The sequence below is a fragment of the Corvus brachyrhynchos genome, unplaced genomic scaffold (genome assembly GCF_000691975.1).
Source record: "Corvus brachyrhynchos isolate BGI_N302 unplaced genomic scaffold, ASM69197v1 scaffold14, whole genome shotgun sequence".
Classification (NCBI taxonomy): Eukaryota; Metazoa; Chordata; class Aves; order Passeriformes; family Corvidae; genus Corvus; species Corvus brachyrhynchos.
The window spans coordinates 1,680,519-1,691,666 of record NW_008239110.1 but is presented as its reverse complement, the minus strand read 5'-3'; the positions used below and the strand labels follow the sequence as shown (position 1 = coordinate 1,691,666).

Below are 11,148 nucleotides of genomic sequence, written 5' to 3'. Positions count from 1 at the left end.
GGCTTTGCTGTCTGCCATTCAGGAAAGCCTGCCTCTTTATCTTCAGGTAAATATCACAACTCTATTATCAGCACACAAATGTATCTTCAGGAAGAGATTCATATTGCAGAGGATGTTTTCTTTTTCTATAATGGGAACAAGCGTTGACTGAATTTACAGAAGCAGCAAGAGAAGTATTTTTCTTCTTATAGAAGTGGAAGGAAAATTGCCACTCTTTTGGCTTTCCTCATTGCAGGCAGCCATGCAGTGGTACACTCCAGAGCTTCTGGTCTCTTTGCTGCATATGGAAAACTTTTAGCCAACCTGCTGGTTACACTGGTCTCCAATGTGACAGAATTCTCAAACAGTGCATCAAATAATCATAATAAGTAGTGAGACGACAGAGCAAACAAATACTTTAAATCATCCTTGACTTGGCTAACTGTAGACAGAGATGAGATACCCTTTTTTCATTGCTCTTAGGAACAAAAGAAAATCCTTCATGTATTATACCACTGGTTTATCTTAATGCTTTGAGAATATGTTTTGATAAATCATGTTCCTGCTGCTTATGATTTCATGACTAAAGCCTTCTTGCCCATTATTCCTCCGACTCTTTCCTCAGTTTCCCTATGACTCTTGAAGCTCTGTAAGGCCTGTTGATGCTGTAGAAAGAGACTAATTTCTGCTGGTGAGAAAGAGAAAAGATTGTATTTTGAAAATAAATAAGTTGACAAGTTTTCCTTGTAAATCCTTGGGTCTTTTTTGGTTACCATTTTCTCTTCTCTCTTAGTCTTCATTTTGATTGCAGTCTTAACTCACTACTTTGGAGGATTGTATTGTGGAACAGTACAGTAGTGACATTGTTAACATCTCTTGGATTTATTCCTTTCAAAAGCAGTTCATTGTGATCGAAGGCATGTCCTATGGAAGTGAATATGGATATATAATGCTGTGCACAGTATGACTTGCTTTGTTGCTCTGTTGGCATTTTCAGAAGCTGTGTACATGTAGGGCCATCTGGACAATGGTAATAGTACAGAGTGTGTCTGTTTGCTAATTTGGTATTTCAGTTGTACAGACAGATGTAGTCTTCAGATGAAACCACCTGAGTTGGTTTTGAAGTCTTGAGTGTTGTGTACCCTTGTTTCCTGGTTTATTTGCCAGATTCTGACTTCCTGACCTCACTTTTGTACTCTTCATCAGTCTGCTGCATTGTCCATGTCTTTCCAGCTAAGCTAGATGATCTTTTTTGACCAAATATTTTATTTTAGACAAACACTGCTTCTAGAAAACAAGTAATTCTTTAATTTGATAAACACTGTTGGGGAGAAAGGAGGAGAATTCGTGAGTAATTTTTCCTGTTTCAGTATGGGACTTTTGCATTTTATTAATAGCTTGGTTCCAACATTAAGTGCTTCAAAGTGCTTCATTCATTCAAAAATACTTCTTTCTCTTTTATGTGGAAAAGTGGAAAAATTCCAATTTAGAATCAACTCAAACCAAATATATTTCAAGATCAGTTTAAAAACAAACTCTGCTGAGATCCTTTGAGACTGAATGGATTCTAGGCACTCTCTGGCATCTCAGGTTATTGTTTCACAGTTGGCTTAAAGCTAAATTCATTCCCTTTCACCACCATACGCATTCCTATTTAATTTGCTTTAATGATTCTGTGAATAGCCATTTGTGACCTGAATCAAATAGTAACTAGCCTCACAAAACAAACAAAACCCAAAACCCCAAATGGGCATATCAGAAAAGTGATAAAACAGTATATGTGGGAGGGAAAGCATGTAAATGTAGTGGAAGGGAAGATGGAGAAACAGAATTCTTTGGGAATAACCTCACCTTGACTAACTTAAACTGCAGGTGAAATGTGTGATGAGGTCCCTCTTGGGTAGTTGCCCTGTGCCTGGTGCTCATTTGTGGAGGTAGAGCACTGGTATTTTAGTGCAGCAGCCTTAATTCACCCCAGTGTTAGACAAACATTGTTCTCTAGATCTGTCCCTGTTAATACTCCAGCTTACAACTTAATCCTTTGGCATTTACATGAAAATAGAGAAAAAGGAATTTGGAGACCATGCAAAATATCTTCTCATACATTCAAGTTCTTTATTCACAGTCAAAGTATAAAAGCCCTTGAGTGGAATTTCTACTCAGCAGCCTTTCATTTTTTAATTTTTTTTTTTCTTCTGTCTTCTGAGAAGTTCCAGGCTCCATCTTTCTTCTTCTTCTTCTTCAGTTCCTACAGTGTGGGCTTCTCCTGATTTGTTCAAAAAAACTATTTCAGATCCCAGAAAACATTTTAGTTATGCTAGCAATGACCTGAAAAAACTTCCCTCTTTCCAGAGTTTTTAACGGCTACTCTTAATGTGGTTCACTTGATCCTTTTTGTGGGTTTTAAAGGGATTTTGAAATCAGTCCTAGGAGCAGTTAATTTTACATATCCACTGATGCAGCAATTTTATGAAATCCTATAGAATTCTTGAATTTTTTTTATCTTTTAGGACAACATATAAAGCTCCTTCTCTTCACATAGTGTAGTTTATTACTACACAGTTCAGGTGACTGTATCTCACCATCCTTCACCACCCCAAACCTACAGATTTATTTTTAGTAGATCAAAGTTAGAGGCTTTGTTTCATTTTACACAAGCACACCTAGTTGTCAAAGGCGCTAATTAAGACTGGATGTTGCATTTCTCTCTCCTCAGTTCAGACTGACTGTGTTTACTTGTTACATTCGTGTTTATATAGAACTTTGGGCTGTACAGTTCTGCCTTTTGACAGTTTTTGGGCAGCTGGTCTGGTCTCCACTGTACAGGGAACTTATCAAGAAGTATTTTTCAAAGTCAGTCACTGATGCTGCCTTGTCAAAATAACTTTGCTCTAGCAACTTTTAAACTAATTTTTTGGGGTTTTTTTATCTTGCCTAAAGGGTTATTGTCTGGATACTATTTCTTTCACTGTGCATCATCTGTTTTGGTAATATTTTATGACCTAAGAAAGATTTTTATTGAGATATATACAAAAATTGCCCTCAGAATTGTTTGAATGACTGACTTTGGAAAGTAAAGGATGAAGAACGTGAATGAACAGCCATTTTACAATTTTATGGGACTGTTCCTAATTATGAGATAGTGAGGCATGTAAAATTTAAGCTTAGGTATTTCACTACTGCAAAAAGAAATTGAGTTGATTTGTGTGGTAGTGGATTGCTGAAGTCTACCACAGGAAGTTTTAGACCAATATTGCTCTTGCTGGATTTCTTGGAGAATGATTTGGAGGAATTTTAGTACACATTTACCAGTAATATGGGAAAGAACTGAAGCAATGTAAGAAACTTGTTTTGGAGAAGAAATATTAGTTTAAATGTATCTTGCAGAATACAGTGTGGGTGCATGGAATAAGCGTTGTCTACATAATGATAGGGAAGGTAAGATACCCTGCTTGACTTATCAGCATTAATCCTGTCCAAATACAGAAGATCTGTTGATTTCTATCTAAATATGGAGAATGGCAAAAGGGCTTCATTCTGAGTAGTGCTTGGCACATATACTTCCCAGTGATTTTAATGGCTCTGTGCAGGCTTAGCATTTGTCAGAGATCAGACCTTAAAAGCCCTCCCATGAGCCACATCTGTGGTCCGATATTTGAGCAAGCTTATTAATACATTTTGTGAATTATAATATATATTTAATAGGAATTGTACAACATTAATTGATGAACAGCAGATTTATTCCAACAGCAGGACTTACAGTATAAGTCCTCATTAGGTAGCTTGGCATTTCTGCAGTGAATACTTCCAGTAATCCATACTAATCGGTTCTTTGCTCTCCACAGGTGATTTACAGATATACGGATAAATCAGAAGAGGCAGCTCTGGCCACAAAAGGTTCCTGCAGTGAACACACACAGGAATCAGTTGCCTTTCTGTTAAAACGAAGAGCAGATGATGTCATGCTTCTCTGCTCCCCTTAAAATGTCCTCTTTTTTTATTCTTAACCTCAGAAGATGGCTAAAGAACAGAGTTAAGGAAAAGAAAGCAACTCTATCAGCTCTTTAAAGTCCATCTGCTTTGTAGGGATTGTCCTGGTGTCTGATGTGATTGATTACAAATCTCTGGTCCAGAATTGCAGTCCAGTAGCACGGTTGTTTCTTTATTCTCACATTTGAACAGTTACCTTCATCTCTCTTAATTACTGGTGGGATTTAAAAGAAGAAATTTCTGTGTGATTACTGTGTAATCACATCCTTGGCCAGCACTGCCTAGCATGTTTTGCCATTGAACCTAGAGATTTGCAGCTACTGTGCAGTGTTGGTAATTTATGCCTTGTGCCACTTGGGATATGGTATTATCAGACCTTTTGCAGGTCTGTTGCTCTCTGCACTTTGTAAGGAAAAGGAGGAGTCCAAAATAAAGAGCACAGTGTTGAGCTGAAGCTTTTTTGTCCAAGAGGGAAATCCAAGTTCTTTCCTAATTTTTTGGGATGCAGTTTCCAAATCAATTTATTTCAACACAAAAAAATGAAGATGCTTTTTGGAAGGATCAGGCTACATTTGTTGATTCACTTTCAAATGAAATTATTAGACCTGCAAAAATTAGTCAGCATTCTTTCCGATATCTAAATTCTAATACTCTTTTCTTTTTATTGCTGCTATTAAATAATTCTAGGATCATTCTTAAAACAGTAACTCTAACTAGTTAATAACTGATGTCTTCTTTTCTTGATCCTGTGTATTATTTGTTAATCATCAGTTTGAAGAACTGTCTCATTTTAGCAACCGTCATTGTTAGTTCTTCAGAGGTGCTGTGTTCTTCATGTATTCCTGCAGGTATCCTCTGTGAGGCAGTGATGGTTTTTGTGTCCTTTTATCAGATAAATTAATACACTTTGTCATAGATGTTTGGGTTCTTTTAGTGCTAAAACAATCTAGAGTCTTAAGAGTGCCAGTTCCAATATTTGGATTATGAAATACATTCTATCTGTATGAGCTTTACTACAGAAAGCACAGGCAACTCTTCTTTATGCCTGCTGCAATATCTTACTGAAAACATCAAACACTTAAGTTTACACACTAAATAATCTGTCATCTCCAACAGTCTCTCTGAGCCTGCTACTTGCCAAGAAGTAGCAGACTTCTTGTTTTTAAGAATTCTGATACAGCAGCAGCTGCTTTTTCCTACAAAAATTTGCTCTCTGTACACAAAAGGAGGAGAAAATCTGAAGTTTTAATCAAAGCCTCAATTCAGAAAGTGTGTTTTTTATCATTGAACTTGCCAAAATTATCAAGGAGCCCTAAAAGTGTGTGAGGTGAAACCCTTAACCCAAATCTGCATTCAAGAGAGCCACCAACAGGAAGTCTTCAGGCACCTCATTTCTTGAAATCTCACATTTCCTGTATTTGTTTACTGCGGAACCAAAAGTGGGAACTCCCCATTTCAAGACCCTCAGCTGTGCTTCAGGCTGCTTTTTTTTTTCCTGAATGTTCAGCCACGTTCACACAGACAGATACAGATGAAAATGTTTTTGGGGAGGAACCTCTACACAACAAGCAACAGAAATATGCTTTGTTCATAGCTGAGGAACAAAAGCAGCTTGTGTTCATTCCTATATTATGGGCATTGGTTTCCCTCAGCAACCATAAATATTCAGACAGATACTCCCACCAAAACTGGAGTCTGGATTGCAATGCTAATGGAAGTTTGAAGTACTGTTGAAATTGCTGTCTAGGGAACTCTGTGCTTGACCTTGTTTTACACCATTATTCTTGTTGGACAAAACTGTTGTGAAAACTGAGTTCTCAAGAGGCTTCTGTTTGTGCTGCTGACTGTGACCCTTGAGACAGGAGATCACAGAACCTTTTTATTTTTTTCTTAGTGATTTGTTCTTCCTCTCAGTAGTCAGAGGAGGGGGAAGGAAACAAGATCCTAACTTTCTCTTATGGGAACCCATTCCAGTAAAAATAGTTCTTTTTTTCAGGGATGGACCATAGATATGTTCTATAACAACAGGTAGTGTTCAGATAAGCACTTTCTGGGCAAGTACTTTCATTATAGATTTTTCTCTGGATCAATATAGCTTATATTGGATAAATCGCAGCAGTTTGAGCCTTATCTTAAACAGAGTTTAAAACCTCCTCTAAATCCCTTATAAATGGTGCCTAATTTACTCTAATTTGCTCATACTATTGAGCAAATCTTTTCTTGTTTGAGCTCAATTCTAAGTGCTCATTTTTCTGCTATATCATTTATACAAAAATTTCACATGGTCCTTTACAAGCAGATGAGATTTATTCTTTCTATTCCGTCTTAAATCTTACCTAACACACTTTGTTAGACCATGTACAGGATTGAAAACAGAAATGAGAAGCTTTTGGGCGCAGCAGCTTTTTCAGGTTTGAAATGCCAAGTTTTATTTTGAACTTGAAGGGGAGCTTGCATGTCCCAAAGCTTATCTTCCAATATATTAATCTAGTGAAAGATTTTTCTCTCCTTTTCAAGCCTTGTCTGTCTTCATTTGCAGATCATCATATCTGCAGCAAATCAGTGCTGCTTATTTGTCAGACATAGTTACTCTGCGTGTAGCAGTTTACACAGCATGTAGTGAGTGTTTAGCCTACCATTGTTAAAGATTTATTCAACTGTATTGTTAAAAATTCATTCAATTTCTCACTTCCTAAAATTTTCTTCTACAGGGCCTGTCCTTCATATGTTGTCAGTCCCAAACACAGGGTGCCTATTTAAATCAACTTCTTGGAAGCATTATTCGACATTACTTTGGACGATTTCTCCCTTCCTCCCCGACTGCGCCCGGTGCCAGACAGCATCCTCTGCTCACTGCTTTGGGCAGCTCCATCACAGCCCCCCAGCTGCTCCGTCTCCGCAAGACCACTTTGCATGTCATAAGGTAAGGACCAGTGAAATATAAAACATCACTTACTCGGATTTCAGATTCGGATTTCACAAACAGCTCATGAGCTCAGGCCTCTGCTTTCTTCTCAGGTGATGGTGTGGCTCTTGGAAGAGCCTGTGAGTTGCTGGGCAGGGAGCAAAGGAAGGATGGTGTTTATACACCACGAGAGTAAAACTGGAAAGATTTGGGAGAGAATAATTAAGGATAAAGGTCCTAGGCCATAACAAAAAATATTGCAGGAGGTCACATGAAAAGCAAGTAATTTTCTAGAAAGATTATGCTCTGATAGACATCATCGTGTGTGTCTCAGGCTGTATTTAGGGGCACAGAGTTGTAGTGCTTAGAGCTGCCACAGATACCTGTGCATGTGGGACCTTGTCACACTGTAAGTGTCAGGGCATACACAGGTGTGCCAGCTGCCCAGGGGACATGGAAAACTGTGGGTGTGGGAAGAGGAAGACAGAGAGGCAGGGAGACAGTACTTGTTCATTGCGCTGTCACCACTGACATGATGTCAACAGCAGCTACACATCTGTGTTCTGCTGCTCAGAGGCTGACACTTTGTTTTATGTACTACAGAATAGTGAACAATCTGTACTTTTTGTCCATGTTGGGAAAGCATTTAAACCCCCTCAAATACGGGCTTATATCCAAGGTAACTGGATTTTTATTTGTTAAAGAGTGGGTATACACGTTGATCAGAAAAAGAATGTCAGTGTTGATCTTGGGTAAGCATGATAGGCAATCCTGTAAGTAAAGCCTGATTCTCACACATTAAGGGAGTGAATTAAGATTTCACAATCTTAGTTCTGACATGTTTTTAACTTATGGATACCCAAACTTCGTCATCTTATTAAAATTACTTTTGAATGTGTGCATGCATGTGTGAACATGGGGATTGAGAGTTGAAAGTTCTGAAGGTGTAATGGCACTTAGTGATTTTTTAGATGTGAAACATTCCTTAGTGATCTGGGAAGAATGTGTTAGAACTGAGCAGCACTCTGGTTTGCAAATTGCTGGGTGGTCATGAGGCAGTCACGGGGTCTGTACACAAATAGGTGCAATTTGCTCGCCGCTTTGCCGTATGAAAGCCAGTGAATGTATTGCTGCTGCAGAGAGGAAAGGGAACTACACCATCAAGTTTATATTATTCAGGCCAGAGAGCTGACTATTTTAGTGGAAGAACACCCAAAAAAAATCTGTGGGAAACTTTCAGAGTAATTAATGGGACAGAAGATTTTGGACTTGCTAATATTAAAGTAAGACTACATGATACAAGAACTGTACATGTTATAGCTTTCATTTGCCAAGTCACACCAGTGCTCTGAAGCAGTGCAATGAAGTACCCAGAGCTCTGAAAGTCAGGTTTCATTTGAAAGTTGTAGAAGCACCCTTTACTGAGTTTTTGATAAGGATGCTGGTTTTTAATTGATGCATCACTCAGTCAACACATGTGCCTTGTTTGAGTAGATAACTGTACCTAATATTAAGTATCTTAAAAGCTTTTTTTTAAGGTTCTGGGAGTGCTCTTGTTGACTGATGAATGAAAGCTGTGTTCTCTTTCACCTGCGCTCCTCTGTCTTGAATGCTTCAATTCAAACTTACTGTCTTCAGATTTCATTAATTTATGGTGCCAAACCAAGAGTAGTTCATATTCCTGTATTCTTTTGTGGAAAAGGAACAAATCAAGGTGTTAAAGTTGCAACACTCCCTGTATGCGATGTTAAAATTTGCTCTTGTTGCAGATCGACAGGTCACCTTTTATCTTTGTACCAGATTTTATACTGGAGACATTTGTGTTAATTCTGACAGAGCAAAATCAGTCATTGGCTGTCCTGTTACAAAATACTGTTGACAAAAATAAAACAACAGTACCAGTGTAACAACAGAGCTGTTACCACAAGTATGATTGTAAGTTTGCAAAAGCACGTGAAGCTAAAATAACGTAACTGAGTAACAGCTGTATTGTGGATGTTGGTTTAGGATCTTAGAATCTTGATTCCTTCATCTAGTCAATTATATTATGAAGCTACCTTTGTGGTTAGCTTTTAATTGTCACACTTGGGTTTTTAACTGTAATTATGCTTGCTCTTATTTCTTACTCCCCTCTCAATAGAAGAGTCAGAAGGTATCACTGTCCTCTGACAAACTGGGAGTCATTGCTACGACTAAGACAAATAGAAGCCATTATTTGAGCCTAGATAGAAATCTATGTAATAGGCCTCTTGCTGAAATAGCACAGTTATTTTAAGGTATATGGTGCTTGCATTGAATGGAAAAAAACCCCAAGTCATAGACTTTGTTCTGGCTTGCTTTGTCTTCCCAGTGAAAACTACCTGCAGTTCAAAGGGAATGCTCCACCTCCTCGCTTGGCCTCTGTTCTTGCTTTCATTCTTGAAGTACTTCAGAGAACTCAGAGCACTGAACTGTGTGACATCAACTTGGTTCTCCCAGCCGCATTGAAATGCTTGGTACTGGTTAATGAGCTGCAAGGTGAGTTATTTGTTTGCTTTAAGTACATCTCTCCACACCTGCAAGATTTTTGCACTGCTGAGCATCTTTCATCCCAGTATTTAAGACTCTCAGATGAGGTGAATAAGGTAATTTGGCCAGCTAAACTGCATGAGGCTGTTTTTTTCATTAACTGGTCTGGGACTTCTGTTTCTCAAGCAGAGAAGTCCTGCCTCATTTAACTCTCTAATGAACTAATCAACTTCTCAGGAATCTGAAGTCATTTCCTTTTTCCCCATTCTTCCCACCTAATCTCCTTCAGACTTAGGAATTGTGGAAATTTTCTTCCACCTAAAGTTTTGAGACCAAATAAGGCAAGTGTATGTTCTCCCCACAGAGGCATTATAAATGGATTAAAAGTAGCATGTTGCTCTCTGAAGGTATCTTTGAGTCTTCTTTCTTCTTTTAGCATGCTTTGTTTTGTAGCAAGAACAGCTTTATTTTTAGCTGCTTAAAGAACGAAGCACTCTTTTCACCCCACCATTGTATAATGAAGGTACCTGAGCTCAAAATTTCAATTTCTTGCTCCTAGAGAGGCATTTAAGCAAAATTTGGATTCACCTCTGACTTCTCCTGGGAATTTTCTCTAATGAAGCACTTTTTGGTTCTGGTGTATAATAGTTTCAAGGACAAGATGTGCTTAGGAAATTAGCTCAATCATCACACAACTTTCTTCCCCCTTTTGCCATCACAGCCATATCTGCTGGAAGCTACGTACCCACCTTGCAATGTGCTGGGGAATGAGCTGGCAGTCTTGTGCTGCTGTAGCCACCAGCTCCCTGCCTGCCTGGACAGGGCTCTGCCACACCCTTCTGAAAAAGTCATTGCAGCCCAGTTCTGCCTTTATAAAGGAAGAGCTGTATCTTGCAACTTGGGAATTTTTTTGGAAACAATTATTGAGAAAATAGTAGGGGGGATTTGTTGGGTTTTTTAGGACTTTTTCCCTTAAAAAAAGAGTTAGGGTGCATTTCAGAACAATCTCCACCACTGAAAGTACAGAGTAGATCCACATAGCTCTGAGCAGGATATAATGCTGTCGCTACCTTTCTTTTGAATCAAATAGGAACGATGAAGGAATATAAACAGAACGTAACATTTAAATAAAACCTCTATTTCCTCTAAATGTGTATCTCTTGGCTTTAACTTAAAAAGACCATAGTGTATTTAAAAACCTGTTTAAAGGATAATGGTGGTAAAAATAAGACTTTTGCATAAAACCATGACTCATTCTCTTCCTTACAGCCAATCTAAGTGCTCTCACAGTCATTTCACTTGCATCAAAGAAAGATGAAACCTTTTTTTCTTCCTCATTTAAAAATTTTTGTCTTCATGAAAGACATTCTCCAGATGGTCAGTTCAAGAGCTCTGTGTGAATCTTGTGATTTTTCTTTTGCAGTTAAAAAAATATCTACAGACATTGTACAGTACATGGTAGAAGGCTGCCAAGCAGGGTCAGGAGGAGAACATGCCACCCAGCTGACTTCTGTATTTAGGTAACCAGAAAATATGCCAACTGGCAGCAAAGCTGCTGCAAGCCAATTGACAGCAAACATGTTTTCTGAAAATAACTAATTATCCTAACATGCTGCATTGTTGCTTGTTTATGGTATTTAAGTAATGGTACTTTTGGCACTGGGTTTGAACACAGCTTTGCCAAAAAGCCAGAGCATAAAAATAGAATTGAGAGACATACCTGCTTCCTCAGGGGTGAGGTAGTTTTGAGAGGCATACAGTAGGGA

The 11,148-nt window shown here is 38.4% G+C and overlaps 1 protein-coding gene across 1 annotated transcript in view; it reads left to right on the top strand.

Moving 5' to 3' along the window:
- Positions 1-11,148, top strand: part of MMS22L (MMS22 like, DNA repair protein) — a 90,911-nt gene that overhangs the window by 75,680 nt on the left and 4,083 nt on the right. The window contains 4 exon segments of the mRNA XM_008637910.2: positions 2-46; positions 6,681-6,892; positions 9,225-9,391; positions 10,806-10,902. Coding sequence (XP_008636132.1) covers positions 2-46; positions 6,681-6,892; positions 9,225-9,391; positions 10,806-10,902 — 521 coding nt within the window.